This window comes from Lipophrys pholis, assembly GCF_963383615.2.
Source record: "Lipophrys pholis genome assembly, chromosome: 8".
Lineage (NCBI taxonomy): Eukaryota > Metazoa > Chordata > Actinopteri > Blenniiformes > Blenniidae > Lipophrys > Lipophrys pholis.
The window spans coordinates 10,524,403-10,546,745 of record NC_137630.1 but is presented as its reverse complement, the minus strand read 5'-3'; the positions used below and the strand labels follow the sequence as shown (position 1 = coordinate 10,546,745).

Genomic DNA, 22,343 nt, shown 5'->3' with positions numbered 1-22,343 from the left:
AAAGGTCGTCCTGCTCAGCACACTCACTCAGTGTTCTTATTGGAACAAAGTCTCCTGGTGATGACAGAGTGATGTAAAGCCCTCTGTTTAGATGGTTGCATTTCTTTCACTTTGTTATATATTACAAGAAAACCACTGAATGATTTTTCAACACAACTCGTTGCATTTTCAAATGCATTTACCTGAGATCACACAATTTTAGTATGAGTAGCAAACAAGACAACATAGACTTGAACCAGCATTAGCATCAAAGGGTTGATTTGCGAAATCATGCTGAATGAAGGCTGCAAAACCCATGCTGACTGACAAAGAACCGTCGTCGAATAAATCCCAAACTGCGAAACTGCAGGGAAAAAAAATGTCCCATTCATCTCCTTTCATCCCATCACACTAAATTTCTTTTGAAATTTTCTAATAATAATAGCACTAATGCATCTCCTGGAAAGCCTTGAAGCCTCTCCGTAACCTTTTTCTACAGGGACAAGTCACGTTTCACACAGTGATGTAGCGACCTGATCTACCTAGTTAACGCTCTACCGAGTGCTCGTTGTAGTTATAAATTGTTTAAAATTGAATCTATTCTCATTATTTTTTACCTCATTCAGTTTTTGGGGTGGCTGTGGCTGTGTTGGTAGAGCGGGAGCTCTTCACTCTGAAGGTTGCAGGTAAAATTTTTAATCTTCGCTGTGCATGTGGTGAAGTATCCTTGAGCAAAACACTGAACCTCCAACTGCTTCCAGTGGATGGATATAGCACCTTACATATATGACAGCCATACCCATCGGTTCAAGAATTTCCCCCTGGGAACAATAAAGTCTTTCTATTCTATTTATGAAATTATATTGAAATAAATGCAAACTTTATCAGAATGTACTCATGCTTTCTTTATACTTCAAAAATAAAAGAAACATTTGTAGTTGGCCAAATTCTTTCTCAGCATCCTATTCGCAGTAAACCTGAACTTCACATACTATTCAGCAGGTCTGAATCAGGGGCCTCGCTCACACCAATGTGTGTGTGTGATTTTCTGATTGTGTATTTGCTCTGTCATGGACTGTTTTTGGGATGAGCTGTGGCACCCGGCAACCCTGACCTAGATAACGCAGTGGAAAAGATGAATGTTTGTCACGCTATGCTTGCACTGTGATGAACCGGCAACATATTCCAGGTCTGCCTTTCACCAGCTGTAAGGTGCGAAAGGCGTCAGATCTGTAAGTTTGATAAAACAGGTAAAGATGCATGGACGGGTGAAAACTAAAAGTGTTTCTTAAGCTTGTGTTAATCTTCTGTAGTTATTTTTGTAGGAGTTGTGGGGTACCATGATGTGCCAAACGCAAACACAGTTTAAAATCCGGTTACATTGTATAAGATATGAGCAAAACCATTTAGAAAAAACTGGCAGAATATCCCGGCTTTGACATTTAACAATTTCAAGTAAAAACTCTTAGTATTGAGTCAAAAATCTTTTTATTACTTTGATGAAGACCAGCAATAAGGAAGGCAAATATTCAAATCCAGTTAATACATGAGTTTAACAAAAAACACTGTGTTTAATGTCAGGAACTATTTAACATCAATGAACAGCAATACACAAGTACACATTCGAATAATTATTATAAAACTGATAACAAAAAAAAAATACCCAAAATATTTTAACAAATCACTGTTTCTATTTACATAGTAGTAATGGATAATACTGACAATCCCAACTTTTTTCATTAATAAAGCATTAAAGTGCTTTTTCTTTCTGGCTGGTTAATGATTGTTGTATGAAAACAGAATTCTTTGTGTGAAGGCCTTAAAAAACTGCTGCTACTGGCTGAGTCAGGTAAATAAAAAAAAAGTGAGGAACAAAGAAGATCCCATACCAGAATGATTAATCATCCTGGGTGTCAATCCAAATGTGAAACTGGAATGTTTGTGTTAAATATCTACAAAGAAGTGCCATGAAGACACAATATTCAGTAAGCTATAATCAATATATGAAGACCTTGCCCCGCAAGGTTCATGAAAATACAGAGAGAAGGACTAAAATGCTACTGTCTTGTCTCGTCTTAATAAACAGGGGTGTTATTCTTACTTTATTATTCACAAATCTAATTAAACCCCCGTTATTAAGCTATAACACTGTTAAGAATTTGTTTTCCAACTGTTATTTTTTTTAACTATACAAGAATTAACACCGTAAATCCTACGACTCAACAGAAATATATCAGCAACATATTGACATAGCCTCCACGTCATTAATGCCAAAGTCCACTGAACAAATGTCAAAATTGAAATGATGAAGACGTACTGAATGAGAGGTCATCATATTATCAAAGCAAATTATCTGACAGGACTCGACAGAATTGCTTATGATAACAATAACTCATGGACTCTGTGAACTTTAGAAAATTGAAAAACTAGTACAGTATTCAAGGTTTTTGCTCATATGCTGGTCATCAGAGAACTCTCCCACCCCCAGTACTTTTTCAGCATCACTGTCCAATCAGACAATATACACCAGCATGGCAAACATTTGTGTGGTTCTCAGTAGTAAAGAAAATACACAGTAACATTAAAGTCCTTCCAGATAATGAAGGTAGAAGTTAATTTTGAAAAAAGGGCAGTATTTCTCATTTATTGTTATTTTTTTAACAATTCTAGTCATGAAATCAACATCAGTCCTGTCCGTCTAGTAATAAAAGGGTTAAAGTACACATGACTGTTTCCACTGCTATGAGCTTCATTTACTATTGATTTCTATACTATAAGTACAAACAGGAGAAACATTAATTCCAACTTAAAAAAATCAATTTCAACCACAACTAGTCCAACACATTTACAATACAGATATAATATTTACATTTATACAAGTAAAACTGAATAAAAAATAAATAGGAGCGCTGAGCACTCTGAAAACGGAAGGGATGGTGTCTATCGTGACATTTGTCATCATGTGAATGCATACTCCTGTTGAGTGTTATCGCACCAACGTTTCCCAGCAAATATCCAAGTCCTAAAAAGTTCAGTCCAGACCAGACCATGTGTATTAAGCATTGCATTGGCAGTGTTTTCACTGCACTAGTTCGCTATGTGGACATGTATTGCATCATCTTTTGTTTGATATTCCCAATAGAACAGCAGTCCCAGCACATAATTCAAAGTGCACAGGAAGGTGCTTTAACACACAGAAAATGTTCCACGCTGCACGTGGTTTCCAGCAAAAATCAGTGACTAAAATATGCCTCCAACATTTAAACACCCGGTCCGTGTGGTTCTACAAAGAGACAGAAGCTCACGGTGACATTGATGGAAGCGGTCCCAGCTCTATTCAGTGGACATCACTTTCCATGAATTCTTCTTTGATGGAGTGCTTGCCACGTGACACTTTGCAGTCGGGCATGTCGAAACCAAAGTCGGCCCACTCGTCGGTGGCCGCTGCCATGCCCGATGTCCCGACAACACCGGGCCGGTTGGGGATGGTGATGGTGTGGCGAACGCGAAAGTGCACGGCCTCCATGACACGCTGACGCTGCAGCTCCCCGCTGGTGGCTCCGATGGCCGCCATCGCTGAGGCGGCCATGTTGCTGCTGGAGCGAAGCAGCTGCTGCCCGTGGTAGTCGTGGTGGTGGTTGGAGGTGGGCAGCTGGTGGGGAGCACCCTGTTTCATGTCCTGCAAACCTCGCCAGATAACAAGACGGGACTGCTCTGGTATCTTCAGAGCGCCTAAATCCTGGTGAAAGCACACAGAGATTAGACGGGTAGTTATGGGTCATGTAGTGAAAAAGTCAGAAAGCACAAAGAGGGCTTGAACACGTCGCTCTGACAAATGTGGGTAGAAGCAGCATAATTCTCCAGATCACTGAAAACTGATAAACACTGTGAGACGTAAAGTGCAGGAACAGTGTGTTTACCTCCATGGAGAGAGTTTGGAGATGGTAGACAGTCTGGACGCCTTGGGAAGTGAAGTACTCAATGAAGTTCTGACAGCCAAGACTGGTAAGAAAACTGTGTGGGGGAGAAAAGCAAGGCTGCTTAGACCAAAGCTACAAAATTACAGACTAAGATACAAACAACACGATGATGAGTACTGATACAAAGTCAACTCTGCTTCAGTAGAAAGAAAAAAAATGGAAATGTTCTCAGCAGTTGTTCTCAGACCATTTCCTGTCACGACACTTCATCAGTACACAATGTTTTCCAGCTGTTCCGGAGTTAATTCCAAATTGCAGGGTTCAAACAGACACAAATGAACCATCTTAATGGACAACATGCATTTATATCAATGATTCATAAAGCCACTCTTGCTTTGGTGAAGAACCTTTATTATAAATACATCAAAAGTTAAAATGGTGATATAACATACAATGCAAATGGCAACAAAAGCCAACTGTACAACAGTCTGAAATATGAAAAAAGATTAACATAGTTTGCTGTATCAAAATTGGAGATTTTCTCAATCGCAAGTCGGTGGACTGCATTCACATATGACCTTGAAAAAGATATAAAACATAAGAAAAACAGTGGGAAAAATAAATAGAAATCAAACATTTTGTTTTAAGAAAATGGACGAGTGCATTGCAAAAGATGGCTGGATACACAGCAACAAGGGAAGAATTTAAGGTTTAAATGTTTGAGGAAGAAGAAAATAAATCCCTTGAGAGGAGAGGTTTCATGTACAACGTTTACGCGGGATGGCTGGATTGGCAGACCGACTCATTGTCCCCTTTTTCGCATATTTTTAACAGATCACTTATAGCAATTCTTTTACTTATTTATTCACATTTTATTCCTGTTGTGAGTGACCATCCATGTCTGTGTCCACGCTGTTTATACTGTCCCGTGTTGTTTTTTTTTTTAAATGCATCTGCATGTATTTCTGGATGCCTTCTCCTGTCGCATTGAGAATCTACCTAAGGGTTCTAATAAAGTCACCTTGACCTTGAGCTTGAATAATGTAGTGTTCATTTACCAATCTTCTCCTGAAACAAATCAGTCACTAATCCATCGCTCAAGAACACCAGATGCTTTCCTTAAAGTGTGCCAGGGAAAAGCCATGCCCACAAATCTTATTCAATTGGGAAGAGGGCATTTTGTAACGTAGCTATATAAACGTCTGTGAAACCTTTGGAATTCTGGATTCATTCTCAACAATTCAATATTAGATCTATATCTTAGTCACAAGTATAAAAAATACCAAGTACTGAATCTCGAACTTTACAAATATATATAATATTTCAAAGCCTTTTTGAACATAACCATTACACATTTAGAATGGTGGTGAAAAAGGTATTTTGAATTCTTGGATTTAACAATTTCTTGAAAATCTTTTTGCAGCAGTAACTTTACCAAGTGCTTCCAGTAGCTGCTGATCACAGTGGCACAAAGCTAAAGAACAATTTTGGACAGTTTTTTCCACACCAAGCTACTTCAATTCAGCCAGATTCTTAGGATGCCTGGTGTCAATGGCTGCCAGCAGTAATTCCACAGCATTTCCATTGAATTCTGGTCTGAGCTCTCCAAAAATCCACTGTTTCTGAAACTATTCGGTTCCAGATTCTCTACCATGTTTGGAGCCATTTCCCTACTGCATCACCCAACGTCTACTGAACCTCAGCTGGTGGAAATGATCCTGTTGAGTCTCCTCAATAGCAAGGTACCAGACCAGTTTAATTCAATTAAATTCAATTCAACTGTATTTATATAGCACCAAATACAACACAGTCATTTCTAGGTGCTTTTAACAGAGAAAGACTCTGTTATGTTGTGCAACGCCTCTTCCTCCAAAACAATCAAATCTCACAAACCCATGAGGGAAGCCCTTCAACCCTGTGGCTACAACAGCTGGACTTTGAGGAAAAGAAGAGCGTGCTCCTGAGAGAGAAGAGAAATCAAATGAACAACATTGTGATTCCCTCTGTGTCGAGAAACTGAGACTCATCTTCAACAAACATCAACAAACATCGCCTCACAAAGACCGAATGTGGTACATACCAAGCATCACACACCACTCTGAGAAAAGCAGTTTGCTGTATGCCATACAGAAGAGCCAACAGTGTGACAACAAACAACCAGTGAAGAAACACGCTGCCCAACACTGCATGGTTAACTCCTCAGGTCTCCGCTAAGCTGTCTGGTCACATGAAAAACAACAGGTCTGCTCCTTTCAAGAAATTCTTCCCTGGGCAGAGGAGGAAGTTCACACCGCAATCCTTTGAACCCCATATAACTCTGCAGGTTGTTAAAACACATTAGAGCACCGAGGAACTACACCCTGGGCCCTTCGGTCCATCAACGTGGATACCATCAACATAGAAGCCCGAGGTCATTAGCATGTCAAACCTGAAGAAAATAGTTTAAATACCTGAGCTCCCCACCTTTTAGTTAAAGTATCCAGACTAGTCCAGACTAGAGACAATTAAATCTTAATATCATCAGTCGTGTGGTAGCATAAAAATTCAGACAAACTTCAGAGGTGTAGTGATGTTTCTTTGAAGCCACGGTTTTCTTTCCCCATGGTTACTCAATGTTATGAGTACAGAAGCCTAAACAGAAATGTCCATCAGTGTCTTCCCCCAAGTCTTCCTGCATCAGGTCTTTAGTGTCAGCTTTACAGGGTGCCCACTTCTAGTTAGAGTAGATCTCCATTTGTAATGTGACCCACTGTGATGAATGTATCATCTCTGAAAATGGCATTGCAATTACAATTGCAAGAATTCTGGACAATTCCTGGGTTTTCAGAGGTCTTGTTCATCTGATATCACATGATACTTCTTGTGGATTGAAAGCTTTGAGTGTTTTTATAAGTCTGTGTCTGTACACATCTCTTTTTAGTGTTTGGACTCCCGGTTTTCCAACTCCTGACTTCAATAACCTTTATCTTTCGTTTGAAGTTTGCTAACGTTTTCCACCAACACTGTCCAGGTTTTAATGGGTATGTTCAATAAAAACATGAAATATTAAAAGTGTTTGTTTGGTAATAAGTTACAGCTCTATGTGCTTGTCAATACTTGTCAGGAAACTGTCGATCAGCTCACATTCTATGACCAATTCACGCAGACAACTAGGTAAATTCAAAGGATTCCCATACTCCTTGTATCTCAAGGACCAATATTTCCAAAGACACAAATGAAAAACACTTTTACTTGAAATGCTAACGACTCTTATAGTTACAACTTGGCTATGCATTGAAATTTCATTCTGGAGTGCATCTCTGGTGTAAATTGTCAGAATGACAATAACAGTTATCTATCTATCTTTTACAATGCAGCCAATTCTCAGTGGACGTTCCTTATGGCACTGGGACTCTTAGAGGTTTTTGGGGTGACTGAAAGCCTGTACAAAGCAGCAATGTTCAAGTCGAATCAGTACAGACACGCTGTGCGGCAAGGATATTATATTGTATGTATTTAATGAAATTTACGTGACCATGACTAAACACGGTAGCCTTTTTTAGCAACAACCAGCCATTGATTGGCATTTAACTCATTGAGCACACCAGGCTGTCTGCTGGCCTGTTACAGTGAAAAAGGGAGTGTCATTGGAGGGTGAGGTACCTGACGAGGCCGGGGTCAGGGTTATACGGAGGGGGTGGGCTGCAGTGGGAAGCAGACACTATATTCTGACTGCTGTGGCCACCATTCATTTCACCATTGGTCTGCATGTGGCTGTTGTTGAGCATGTTTGAACCTGCGAGAGAGGCAGAGTTGTTCAGTGAGGGAAAAAAATAAACAAAAAAACCCACCAGGAAACCAGAAGAACAAACTCACATCAACATAAATTATTCTTGTGAGTAAATCTAAAGTTTTTATCAAATCACATAAATCCTCACCCATATGAGCTATGGTTGGAGGGGCAGATTGGTGTTGCAGGGACTGCTGCCCCACCAGCTGGTTGACTGAGGGCGGTTTGTTGAGGCCTCCATGGGTATGAAGCTTGTTCATGTTGGAGAGTGGAGAGTAAGACAGCGGGGATGCTATGTGACTCCTAGAGGAAAAAGAAAGCATGGCGACATTAGTGTTGCTGACTTTAAAAGAAAACATTAGTTTGTGTCATCAAGACCATCAAAAAAGTCTATCTATCTATCTATCTATCTATCTATCTATCTATCTATCTATCTATCTATCTATCTATCTATCTATCTATCTATCTATCTATCTATCTATCTATCTATCTAATATTTACTGTACTATATATGTTCCTGTTGATGTGTGCATGAAAAGGTTGATCAAGAATATTTCTATTCATAATTTATGTAAAGTCCCATTGTGTCAACTGGGTTTCCATATCTTCGTGTGACTTACGGTCTCTGGAGAAGTTGCTGCTGTGTTTGTTGCCTGTAGGAGTCAACGAGAGGCTGTGGCACCAACTCCACCAGCTCCAAGCTGTCTTTAATCTTCATCAGCAGCTCAAAGTTGTCCCGACCACGAACCTGCACGCAAATACAACGCATGCATTGATCAGAGTCTGTCCAGTCATAAATATATCTTCAGTGTTAAAAATGTGGTTGGTTCTTGTTGCAAACATGAATAACACATTTATTCCAATCTCACAAAGTGAAGAAATAAAATCTCCCGAATAAAGTTTCAGTCACGTTTGTTGGATTTTTCATTTAAAACGATAACATAAAAGCTCTTACGGGAATATAGTAAATCTCTTCTTCTCCGTGTCGCCTCTTCCTCATGTTGATATTTGGACTGGGAATATTTGGTGGACTCTGTTTAAAATCTGCACATAGCAGAGAGAGAATCAAAAGCCAGGGGAGGTCACTGACACATTTCAGAGACTCATCGTTTGAACTACGGGCGAAAATGTCACACACTGTCTCAGTGTTTAGAAGTGATGCCACTCCGTAATTCAACTCACTGCGCTTACTGGCACTGCCGTTTTTGGCAACGCTGTCATTCAGGGCCTGTTGTTCCCTGAAGTGGTCCTCATCAGCTTTGCGGTCGCGTCCAGGACACGCGCATATCCGACCTTCAAACGACCTTCTGCCCAACACTTGACCACTGCAGAGATGATTCAGGATAGAAAATGAACAAATCAAGCGAAAACCTTTTTTTTTAATTTAAGTGTATTACCTGTGTAAGGTTTAGTGGGAAAAAGATCAGCGAGTATAATTTGAATTCTAAATGTGAGGAGCTTTAGTAACCATTCTTTCTTTTTGTCATTAAGGTGTTACAAAACTTTGTCTCTGAGCTTTGACAAAGAGTAATCAGAGTGCATTGTGGAAAATGTCCTCCCTACTGCAGCCGGTCTGAAACACTCTTGCAACATCAGTATGTGACCACACGTATGTTTAAAGAGGAGATTCATTGTGCAAGAGGAACTCGACTGCACATATGGTGCGCATACTATCTGATGGTCAAGCTATCTGTTACAATCCCAGTCAAACAAAACCACAATGACGTTATCCAGGAGGAGCCGACAGACAGTCCAGAGTGCGAGCAAGAAGTCAGCTGTACTTTAATCTATGGCTCCCTTCAAAGTGCTGTTCTTGTGTTCGTGTAGGTTTTACATGTATTAAAGTGTGAACTTGTGAATTAATAAGACACGGTGCAAGTAAACAGTGACGCATAAACTGTCCTGCTGAAATTAAAGCGGGAACTGTTTACTTACTCTCGAGTTTCCAAAGTGATGATGATGAGGATGGGTCTTCTGTTCATTCCGCCCACGCAGCTGCTGTTGCACATGAAATTGTACAAGATAGTGGTGAACTCGGTCCCCACCTGCAACAGAAAACCACGAGGAGCTTTCAGCTTTGTTGGACTCAGTCCAGACGTGTCCAGTCCTGGTCCTGGAGCCCCTGCGTGTTCTAGGTTTCCCCGTGCTCAAACACTGAAATCTAGGGCCATGATTTATTTATTGCTCAGGTCATTTCTTTCAACATGGCCACTAGAGGGAAGTGTTGCAGAGGCCTATTGACGTGAGGCAAGATGTGCTTTTCATGACCATCCACAGGTGCAATCACAGACATGATGATTCTTGAGCATGTTTAGACTTGCGTGCCTGGCATCTGTATTTATAGATTTGCTTACCCTGAAATGTTTCAAATGACTGTTTGTTAGAAATAGAGTTGACAACTCAATTGTGCGTCTTGTCTTTCCTGTTACTGAATGTGCAAAATATTAGTGACACCTTCCAGATATTGAGATGTGTGTATGTTTGCACTCTTTGCATCCCACAACCATGAACATCTCCGAGAAAAGATTTCTAAACTATCTACAATTACAATCAAAACTCCTGAAAAATGTCCATGAAGCAAACTGGGAGAATGCATCCAATCAGTGTAGTTCCTCATAAATGTGATCCGAATATTTTATACATTTCTGTAAATTCATCTTCCTTATAAAAAAGGTTACTTATACAGATAAAGTTTCTGATGAATCACAAACCTGTGGAGCTTCATAGGGCAAAAAGACACTCTGCCGACCGGTGACTGGATCATCCACATACTGAGAGAGATTATTCCCCTCCACTCGGATCAGGTGACTGGCTGGAGCTACCTGACCTGAAATGAGTGATGAATAAAAGCTAATCAAACATCAACACATACCAAACATCATAATCGTCATAATAGATTCTTAATGCAGAGAATGGGACTATTCTTGTTCAAGTTTAAACATTCTTGTACAAAGTGCAGTAGGATGACCACCAACAAAAAGCTTTTTGTTCCCATTTCGGCCTTTAGAATCTTTAAGCAATCAAAAATAATAACTGTCCCAGTGCTAGTTCAACACTTTTAATTTTATAATCTGGAAAGTAGTTTTTTTGTATTTGAAACTGATACAACAGTTTTAAACAATTCTCTATTGTACTTAGAAAAAAATGACTGTATTGGTCCACATATAAGGAGGTGTTTTTCTCCTGGAAATAGGTCTGGGAAGTGAGGTGGTTTTAAATGAAATCTCTAATATGCTGTTCTGAGTGTTATGTATGCCGAATTCTGCATAATAACAGCACAGAAAGAGAGGAAGTTGGACACCTGACATGCTCACATGTCTGAACAAACAGTGGCTTGGGGTAGGGGGGTGGGGGTGGGGGGGTGGGGGGACTAGACATTGTTAACAAGACCACCAAACATTTTACAGATTTGCGTCACGGACGTTTTTATGGCAGTGAGACGACAGCAGGAGCAGGTGGAACCAGCTTCTAGCATCCAGTATTAACGCAACCATAGCTGGAGAGAAACCAGTGAGAATCAAAACCTGTGTGAAAACAATGGAAACTGTATTTAAAACTGTATGTAACTGGCAAACATCTGAGGCATTTAGCAAAGTTGCACTCTGTATGTATGCCTGCAAGCATCCATGTCGAGTTCCATGCGTTTTTATTATCTTTATGTGTTTCTTTTAGATTGTCAGTTTGTCTTATTCAAACCAATATGTTACATAATAGTTTTAAACTCTTTTTGTTCCTTTTTTTTCCTCTCAAATTAATAGGAAAAAATGCTGCTGGGAAAAGCCTTCACTTCCATTCCAGCCTCGTTAATATTACCGTCGTTGAAATCTCGTCCCAGCTCGTGGTTGGGGCATCTTTTGACCACTTCTGTGACATGCTCGGCCTTCTTGTAGACGGGCATGGCTCTGATGATGCTGCCATGTGGAGGCGAGCTGGACAGCTTGATCTGGATGGGACAGGTTTTGGCGATCTGACAGTAGAGCTTCTTCAGCAAAGGAGAGTACTGTGTTGGAGAAAAGAAAAAAAAACATGCACAATTCAAATGCGTGATCTCAACGTCCGAGTGCCTCAAGGAAAGAAGAGAAACAGTTAACGTGAAAGGCCAATCATAAAGGGCCATTCTGTATTTTATAGACTCCAAACAGCAATAAAATGTTGCTGAAGAGTCTGAAGAAGAGTTAAACTCAACTAATTTTATACATTTTATGAGATGTAGTTAGGTGAAGCAACTAAAATAACTTTTTTTCCCCCCTGTAAGCCACCTCAGTAAATACAGTTTTAAAATGAAACTAAAAAGGCACAAACTGAGAGCTTCCACTCAGCCTTGTGTAAAAACTCCAAGATTAGTGATGCATGTATACAGAGAAAACAGTGGGAGGTTGAATATTGAAATACTATCCAGTAAAGTTGTGTTTTAAGTAGTCATTCAAATGCAAAGTGATCAAACAAAGAGTTGGCTATGAAGCTAAAAGGCTGTTGTGACCAGAGGATACTGTGATTACCACATAAAACTATGAGGAGAAAAAACTGTTATGGAAAGAGTGGGAGAGTATGAATGGAAAGGGAAAATACATGAGGACTGTAAAACAGTCAGCAGTAAATTGTAGCCTCTGTTGTAAAGATAATTACTGTGTTATTAGAATGAATAAATGACTATTATCCAGCTCTGGATTAGTGGGAGATAATATGAGATGTGGCAGGTGTCGAGGAAAAGTGCGACTTCAAACAGACAGTTTAGAATAAATGGCTGCGCGTATACACCCAGAGGTAGAAAAAAATAAATAAATCAATGAGTTAACAATAATTTCACACATTTGGTGCTGGAAACAGGAAACTCAGCCGTCGGTAATTCAAAGTCATCGTAATCAGTGTGTGTGTGTGTGTGAGAGAAAGGCCAGCACAGATGGATTCAATGACATCAAGGAATGGAGAAAGCTAACGACATGCCTCAACAAAGTCCACAAAACTTAAAAATCTGCTTGAAATCAAACTTAGAAGAAAAGTAAGAAGTCCGCTCCGTCCTGTGGAGACTTGCTATGATGAGCAGGAATACAGAGTCAGAGCTCTCGTTGGTATCTGAAGTTACAGAAAGTAGAAGTGTAAAGTTAGTGTTGAGGCAGACATGTTCAAACTCTGGTCCAACGGCCAAACGCGGCCCAAGATCTGATTTCATATGGGCGTCACCCTGGGTTAAAAAATAAATAAATCAGATTTTTATATGGACAGCAGAAGCAGACTTCTTAAATGAGATATGGAATACTGCTGGCATCATTGTGTAAAGGTCAGACCTCAGCTGTCTGTCTTAAACAAAGTTGCGAATAAAGGTTTCCCCTTCCAGCAAACGTGGATATTGCAAGAACTTTTCATTACGGTATATATAACGTGTGTTTTGTCATGAGACAGCATATAGCATAATGCTGTGGAAAATTGAAGATTAGCGATGATCATTGCAAATGAAGAGTTTTTAAACATTTGGCCTTTTAACACGTTCAAATATGGACCGCATTGGAAAAAAAAAAATAGGTTTGGAAACTCTTGCATTTAGACAAGAACTTTGTTTTCAATGCTCGTGAAAGAAAAATAGTATTATTTATGTTGCATATTAGGAAATTTATTTCAGTAAAAAGCAGAACATACTCATGTAAATAGAATTTCTGGTTAAATGCTGGACTTCTTGATGTTTTTTCGCCGTTATATTAATATTCACGGTTGCATTATTGTTCTTGTGCAAGTTGAATGCTTTAATTTCAATGCTTTAACTTGAATTATCAGTAATTTAGTAACTCAGTAAATTCAGTAACAGCAATTCAGTAAAACATTAACTGATATAGAAATTATGTTGCATTTGAGCACTTTCTTTATCATTTCAATTTGTGTCCACACCACTTGAAATAGCCTGAAAAACTGTGTTAATAAAAAAATTAATAACTTTACTTGTGTGTTCTGTTTTCTTCTCAAAATGAATAAAACCGCTGGATTACAATATATGAAGGAATTATCAATAAAACATATTCTTTACTCTATTTTCATTTATTCCCATTTTGAAGACTTAACACATTTTATTGCATCTGTTTATGTTTTCTTTGTTCTTTCTATCATCAGTTAATGATTAAAAAATGACATAAATACATTTTCTGATTTCCCACCTTCCTTTTGGACTAGATTTGCTTCTCCTGGCTGGGAAAAAGTCTCTGCTACGTCAAGGAGCGCTCAGATTACTGTTGTGACACTGTTCCTCAGCCCCCCAACAACACACATCCTAACTCCCATAAACACACACCCTCAGCCGTGAGCGCTCCCTTCAGGGCAGTGGAAATACCTGTGCACAACATTACCTTTTCCCACTTAACTTTCCCTAACAAGTCTCAACAGCCCACCCCATACCATGAATAAATATTTTCTGGGATGCAGCAGTCAGGCAGACTTCTTATTTACCGACCCGGGGACTTTTTTTTGGTTGGAAATGTTTCCATCGGCTTATTTTTCAATAGAATCACAACACGAGGGACATTAACTTCTTCTATATTCAAATCATCACCTGAAGTGTTTTATGATTTGTTTGTTTGATGACTTTGTTTTAGAATCGGGTAAGGTTTAGGGTTTCCTCATACCTTTTAAAAACCAACAGCCGAGATAATAAGTATGCAAATACTGCACATATACAAAGCTGGCTGATTTGCGAGGGAACATATGGTTCAATATTTTCACCTAGAGTAACTCTATCTCCAGAGCTGCATGAAAAAGGACGACGGCATCAAGGACATTGTTCTCCTTCATTCTCAAACATGACAAAATACTTAATGTGTGTTTAGAGTCCCTGAGTTTAACGTGGTGCCGTTAAATGTGTGACATTTTCAAGTAAAGAGTGACAGTATCTGATGTGTAGCGTCTTGTATGAACAAGATATGCTGATGGATAAGTCGGGCTTTGTTTCAGAACACAGGGGAGGGCTGCAGGGGTGGAAAGAAAGGAGGGGGAGATGTGAGAGAGAGAGAGAGAGAGAGAGAGAGAGAGAGAGAGAGAGAGAGAGAGAGAGAGAGAGAGAGAGAGAGAGAGAGAGTAGGCACAATGAAAGTAACTTGTTTGACCGAGAAATAAGTAAAAGAGAGAAGTAGAATGAAAAGTCAAAGAAAATGTTTACAGGTTTAAATTACACTATTAGAAGGAAGGTCAAGATGGACGCAACTTTAAATGTCTGAGTGTGAACGTTGGCCAACAGATTTACTTTACATGTATAAAATCTATAACCAACATTGAAAAAGAGTCGTTTCTATGTATCATTACCATCAAATATGATGGTGCCTCTGATATGAAAATGTTTGAACTCCAAAAATTGATTTCAATTTGAACTGCAACCCCATCCATCAATCCATCCATCAATCCATCCATCCATCCATCCATCCATCCATCCATCCATCCATCCATCCATCCATCCATCCATCCATCCATCCATCCATCCATCCATCCATCCATCCATCCATCCATGCTCCGACAACTGGATGCACGCCCCGACAGGCTCTGGAAGACAAGGTGATAATTGCCAGACCATCATCTGTATAGACAAGCAACAGCTTGCCCGCCATAAATTTGCTTAACAAATATCCGATATGTTTATGCACATGCCAGTGAGTTCATACAAGTCTAAATTGTTGTTTTTTTTCTTTCGTTTTCTTTTTCTTTGAGGAGCTGCTTTCAGATCAGTATTTCCTTTTGTTTGCTAATTGTCTTCATTCAATTTTATTTCTTCACAAAACTCAAATGTTAGATTGAGGCTCTTAAGCCACTTCAAACATGAGCATAAAGATCCATCCGTGGTTAAGATGATAAAGATGAGTGACTGCTAATCACAGTCACAGTCAGTAGTTTAAATACCATGAATGTTTGACACAGTTTCCTGGATTCACGCCCAATCAAACATTCTATATTCAAATAATGAGTAACACCTATTTCTCTTGTGTGAAGCCAATTGTGTCTGAATAATCTTCCTGCGCATTTTCCCAGAATCGGCGCTTGGACAGACAAGTGATGTGGCTGCGAATGATGCATGGGGAAATGAAGGAGAGGAAGCAACGTGCAGGACGTGTTGGGACCTGTGTCCTAACGGAGAGGGGCTAATAGCTGGGAAGAGCAACTTCTGACAAGCCGCCGTTTGGTGCATGCTCGAGCCTGCATCCCCATCACAGCCCCTCCCACTCCTGACGCATACTGTACGCGCACGCACAGACACGCACACACGCACACACACACACACACACACACGCACACGCACACGCACACGCGCACACACACACACACGCACACGCACACGCACACACACGCACACACACGCAATCTGAGTGTATTGAAAGACGTCCTAACATTTGACAATGCTGAGGTGTTAGATCTCATTCCCAGTCCTGGTGACACTTTTCTGCATCCAGGCCAAGGAATTGCCCTCAAGGTGGCGAGGGAGAGCGAGAGAGAGCGAGAGAGAGCAAGGGAGAGAGAGAGAGAGAGAGAGAGAGAGAGAGAGAGAGAGAGAGAGAGAGAGACATCAGGTTAGAGCTATCACCACTAATACCTGTTGTCTTGACTAGACGAGCAGTGATTTCCAAACTAGTCTACTAATGCTGGATTGGAAGGTCTTACTTCCTCTGGAAATATTATGAAAGACTAGAATTAATCATCTCCTCTCAGCCTCTTTTCAGAGGTTATTTCTATACAGACGTAAGCCCTCAATAAGCCAAATCATTCACCAGTTATCCACTTGAAATGTTGAGAAAATGAGCTCAGCTTGACTTGCTTGATGCAATAGGCAGCAGCTTTTCTCATAATCTCCCAGAAAAATTAATCAAGTTGGGAGGTAGAGAGGTGGGAATGGGGGCATCTGGGCAACTGATGATTGTCAATGTGCCCCTATGCTGTGTGGCATTCCCCATCACCTCAGGCCACGAAGAATCGGTAAGAACCTCAGACAATTTACTACACTGAAACAAGGTGACTCAGTCGGGTCCACACAGCCACCATTTTTGTCCAAACGTGTTCAGACCTGCCTCTTTTTCCTGAATTTGGAGTAAACACACACACTTGTGTGGGGATGCGCGTTAGCACACACACACAAATCCTCATGCTACTCCGGTGTCATTATTGGGCAATCCCCTTTCCATTACGAGAAGCCTATTTGTTCTTGACCACAAGTTTCTTCTGTTTTTCAACGTAACACTTCTGAATCACATTAACCAAAATGATCCAACATCTCAAACTCACTATTTCCACATTGCCGAGCTTCGTAAATGTTGCATATCAAGATTATTAGCTGAAAAGAAACAATGCTGCCGCTGCATTGCATTGGAAATGATCAACAGTTATCCTGACTCCACTTTTTCCCTTGATAGTTGCTATATAATAGCACTTAAATGCATGTTCCTATACTTCAATCTTATAATCAGCCATGCAAGAAAAGACAAAGCATTACTGTAAACTCCACAAAGGCAATGAGCAATCACAGGTCTCTCTCTGCCTCATCCTAATCCCCCCTGTTTAATGCTAGCAGAGGAATCTGAATAATCACAGGTTTCCTCACAATCCTTTTCCTGCTGCCTCATCATCTGTGTCTTAAGTCGTGTGCCAGTCAAACACGCCTTTGTTTCTTCTTTTGTGGCAAAACAAAAAGCTGCTCCCACTTGAACTGTCCGTGGAGGTAACGTTAAACTTTGCTTCAAGATCAAAGGGTTGAGCGAAAATCTTGTTTGAGTTTGTCCTTTCGGAAATAAAGTCTGAGAACTTTTTTTTTTAATTGTGACATCAGGTCTAAGCCAATCACTTTATTAAATCCAACATTTCGAAATCGTTTTTTTGCCATATTTTAGGATTTCATTTCTTTCTAGTAACTCCTCGGGTTAACTCCCTGCTTCCAGGGTGTGCAGTTGGTTTGTGAAAGACCTTTAAGTCCAACAAGATGGAGGCGAGACAAAGGAGATGATGGACATTTTAGGAGAGGATAGGGGGAAACTTTAGGCGCCAGAGGTGACAGCCATGAGTGTGTGTTAAGACCAGAGGAAGAAAGAGACAAGAAGAGAAAAGCAACAGGTCAAAGACCACCGCTCTAATGTCCAGGGTGGGATCTTCTTACATCACAGAGGGATGAGTAAAGGAGCCCACCACGCATGATTACTTCCAGCAAACACACACACACACACACACACACACACACACACACACACACACACACACACACACACACACACACACACACTGACTGGAAGAAGGGCAGTTTGTCTCTTGTCTCTCTTGTTTCCAGGAGGTCAACTGTGTGACACTCGGAGGTGACACCTTTCCAGAAGGAGACTTCTCACCAGGTCATGACAAATTACTCAGATCGTGTTTCACTCACCTCTCATCGCCATCACATCCCAAAGCATTTGTATGTGTTGAGATCATTTGTTTAGGTAAATTTTAACCACTGTGCATGGAGCTTCGATCCTCATTTAAACACTGTGATGTATAAACGGAAAGTTCCAATCAAATAATTGATTTCTGCAGCAAACTCTAGTTGAATGAAAGTGACATTTATAAATCAGATTATTGACTTGATACATTGGAACAATATGTGATGTACTCGTGTTTTTCTAGTATAAGCTGAGGGTTAATTGCACTGATGTTTTATGTGGTGACCACACTAAGACTGCACGGTACGAGGAAAGCAAGTGATATGCGCTAAAAGCATTGAGCTTTGCAGTGACAATATGATCGATAATAAATTAAACTATTCTTTAATATATGAATTAAATGCATTGGATTTATTCACCTAAAGTCTTTTGCTCTCTCTCATCACGCTCTCTCTCCACAGTGTGACCTTCGCCACTGGCATCTTGATAAAAAGGGGGGGTTTCAAGGACAGTAGGGCTCCACACAAATGGCCAAATATGACGCCCAGCGCAGAGAAACGACTTATTCTTGTTCAGTCTTTTTCCATATTATTATTGTAATTGTTGATATTGCAATAAGGATGAATGTGTGATATATTTTGCAGATAAAATTTACAAACTTTCATTATATCTAAGTGTGTTTTGCAACAAGTTTAAAAAGAGAGAGCGCTCACAGACCAAAACAAAGTGCCCATTGGATAGATGCAACACTTGCACCATCACAAACATAACTCAGGCCAAATGGATGGCTAAGTAGCAGCCAAACAGCCAAAACTGACATGAATAGAGCAGCATAACAAAAACAGCCAGGCAAAATTAATTTTACATTCTTTTTGATAATATGATCTAAACTAAGTTCATTAGGTAAATACAAAATAGGACCATATAGGAGACAATCTGACTCCTCCGCCATGTTTTTCAGCTCTTAAATCTCGGACTGTACAAATATCAGTTAAACATTGCCAAAAGCAAAAGTGTTGAGTATTAACATCACAAAATGACTTGCAGTAAATAAATAAACACTTATGTTGTTCATAGTATATTCTCTTTATGCTTTTTTTTCTACCTTTACTTGGACAATTGCACCATATTTTTTTAAATCCCATGTTAGTCTGCAGTTCCCACCAGCAAAAGTTCAGGGGCGGAGCAGTTTGATGACTTTATTCTTTTTGTTTCAGTAACTTTTCCTCTTTTTTGTGTGTCTGTCTCTTTCTGTTTCCTGGCCTGGTGCAGCAGGTATAATATTATGTTGAAATAATGAAGTGAAATACAATCTGCTGTCAACACAATCTCATGCAGAAGAGCTCAATTTGATTGTTCATATACATTTACATGCAGAGTACAAATGTATTGTGCAGTATGTATTTTGTGGTATGTGTATTGCAAATGTTGAAAGGATTTCATAATAACTTGAGTAAAAAATTACATTCCAAAATTGTGGGCCAAAAATGAATTGAATTGTTCACCTTCATTATTTAGTATGTTTGTAACTGCAACATTTAAATGAAGCTGGAAAAAAAGGTTCTGCTGACGTCTCTTTCTTGACATGCCGGTGTGATGTCATTTTACCTGACAACAAAAAATAAATGTAATGTGATCAGTTGTGAAATGTGAAGTATTTGGTCATTTTGGAGTAAGGGAGGTTTCCATAGCGACCCAAAAACCTTGAACTGTGACTGGCTGACTTTTTCTCATGGGAAGAACTTTCATCCACATAAAAGACATGAAAATAATGAGAATGGAACAGTCATCAATCATTAAATTAACATACAAAAACTTTTCTTATTTCTTCTTCTCAAGACTCATTAGAAGTACAACTTCCCTGGCCTCCTCCAGCACTGTTAGACAAACAAGAATGAAGCCTAAAACATGACACTGTGGCTTCTAACAACTTAATTATTCAATACAGTTTTTTTTAAGCACTAATGAACAAGGACAAAATGTTGCCAAAATGTTTGTATATGCTATTCATTTCACACACTTCAACCAACACCAACACTCAATAAAAGAGGTGAGAGGAGGACAAGCTCAATCACGGTGTCATGCATCGCTTTCACCTGCACATTGCAAGTCTGCACAAGTGCTGACTTGAGTGAGTGTGCACGAGAGTGTTTAGTTGTGTGCATGAAAGACAGCTGCAAATCCTAAGAAAAGGCCCCCAAAGACAAACAAACTTGTAACCACACACAAAAACAGCATGGAAAAGTTAGTAAAGTGTGTGTACTCACGGTCCATGTGGCAGATTTGGCGGTGCTGGACTGCTGGAAGGACACCTGGAAGGCGTGAGGGCCGGGGTAGTCAGTGTTGGAAGGGATGGCCGGAGCAGGCGACAGGCCCTCAAAGGTGGAGTTGGGCTGGGAGTAGGGCGAGGGGGTGGGCACGGCCGACGAAGAGGCGTTCTCGGAGCTGTAGGGGCTGGCGGACGTCGCACGGCTCCCCAGGCTCTCCATGCTGCTGCTCAGCAAGTTGTACTGGGACTGTGGAGGAAAAATGAAGAGGGAAGAGCATGAGGGAGGCGATGAGGGAGGGAGGAGAGACAGAGGGAAGACACAGGTAGAGGTGGCAGGGAGACAGGGGTTTAGAGGCTTTAAGGAAGGTCGGATTACACTGGGAAGGGATATCTGTGTGTGTGTGTGTGTGTGTGTGTGTGTGTGTGTGTGTGTGTGTGTGTGTGTGTGTGTGTGTGTGTGTGTGTGTGTGTGTGTGTGTGTGTGTGTGTGTGTGTGTGTGTGCGTGTGTGTGAGAGAGATAGTGAGCGAGAGAGACAGATGTTCATAGAGTGCACGTGTGAGTGTAGGTGCCCATGATTGACGCTCAGCACATTATGTGTGACTTGTACATGAAAAATGACAATCATCACAAGTGCTTGGACACAGACGGGTGTGTTTGTGTGACTGAATGAGTTTAAGTGAGTGGCAGTTGCCGTGAAGTTTCCACAGTAGCTTCCTTGGGGCTACACGAAGCAAGTTGTAAAACACAGACATAATATGTGCTGCCTAATTGCACCCCCCCCCCCCCCCCCCCATCCCCCATGTCTTGTGTTTGAAAGAAGGGAAGATTTGATGCACTGAGTGATGAAGTACTTGTCAAACTTAATGTTTTCTATGAGGTGCATTCATTGCTGGACAAAAACTCAAAAGGTTCTGGAGAAATGTGACGTATTTTCAGAAGTCCTGTTATATTATAGAAGTCTGAAAGCATAAACAGGCTGCTATAATCGGTACAACATTTAGTCACACACTTTCTTTGGGCAACACTAAGGCCAATATTTAATCAAGATGACACCTGTTGATTCTGACTGAACAAAAGTGACCAAAGCCCTTTGGTCCCTCCTCCCACTTTACTTAAAAACAGATACTATATCTCACCCTGGGAAATTTCTTTTTAGAACATTTTCTGTTAATTCTTCAGCCATAACAGTGACATAGAATTACTGCCTGACATAAAAAAAAAAAAAAAAGATCTACAACCATATTTACTCCAGTTGCATGTCAGAAAGCAGCTTTTAAACAACACTGATAGCACTCATAAGCATCTCATACATACAATAACCTAATGAGCAGATAAAAAGCAAAGTCTTTACCTTCTTTTTTACGTAGTACATCCTCTAGATCTCAGGTCTCATTTATCAAATCTTCAGTCAGTCAAACGTCCAAACACAGTAAAGCAAAGAGAGTGCAGGACCATTGCCTAACCACAGAGTTCAAGCAAGGTGTGCATCAGTGGACATGCGACACACTCAGAGTGCAGCACGGACACATGCACAGCCAGAGTGGGGAACAAGGTGAGGACTGGTGTGAAGCGAGAGAAACGACAGACTGAGACGAGGGGAGAGAAGCAGAGAGGGAAAGAGTGATGGGAACCCAAAAAATGGTACGACATTCTAATTATGGCATGCCCGGACATAGACGGCAATGCCGGGCCACATGTACACACATGCTCCGAAAACACCTTGTGAAGGCCTGCACTAAGTAAACACTGTCTGGTCTGACAGACAGACAGAGAGAGAGAGAGAGAAAAGCAAGAAAGAAAGCACATAAAAGAACAAGAGTTCAAGGGTCAGACACCTCTGCCTCTCATTGTTGTGTATCGATAAAGCAGTAAGTCAACCATTTAGTCTGAGCAATCTAAAACACCTGAACCTTGTGAAAACTACGTTAAAACTAATTATTGGTTATATATTAATAGACCATTTACAACAAAAATAAAATGGACTAACTAACGAGCAGTGTCATTCAGAGGTGGGGAGCAGTGTATTTAATATGTAAACTA

General features: G+C 40.3%; 1 protein-coding gene across 3 annotated transcripts; it reads right to left on the bottom strand.

Moving 5' to 3' along the window:
* Window positions 1-1,452: 1,452 nt before the first annotated feature.
* tp73 (tumor protein p73) lies at window positions 1,453-21,893 on the bottom strand (the record flags this gene model as incomplete). 3 transcript variants are annotated; one of them, XM_080469690.1, is made up of 12 exons in its annotated part: window positions 21,655-21,893; window positions 20,300-20,548; window positions 11,482-11,668; window positions 10,380-10,495; window positions 9,604-9,713; window positions 8,860-8,993; window positions 8,624-8,712; window positions 8,289-8,416; window positions 7,817-7,971; window positions 7,542-7,674; window positions 3,900-3,993; window positions 1,453-3,718 (listed from the first exon to the last, which is right to left on the bottom strand). In XM_080469690.1, the coding sequence occupies exons 1-12, from the start codon at window positions 21,673-21,675 to the stop codon at window positions 3,317-3,319; spliced, it is 1,818 nt and encodes a 605-aa protein (XP_080325816.1). In that variant the 5' UTR covers window positions 21,676-21,893. The 3 variants fall into 3 exon arrangements, with proteins under 3 accessions (XP_080325816.1, XP_080325815.1, XP_080325817.1); XM_080469689.1 differs by having other exon boundaries at window positions 8,851-8,993; window positions 21,655-21,721; XM_080469691.1 differs by lacking the exons at window positions 1,453-3,718; window positions 3,900-3,993; window positions 7,542-7,674; window positions 7,817-7,971 and having other exon boundaries at window positions 8,285-8,416; window positions 8,851-8,993; window positions 21,655-21,721.
* Window positions 21,894-22,343: the final 450 nt, after the last annotated feature.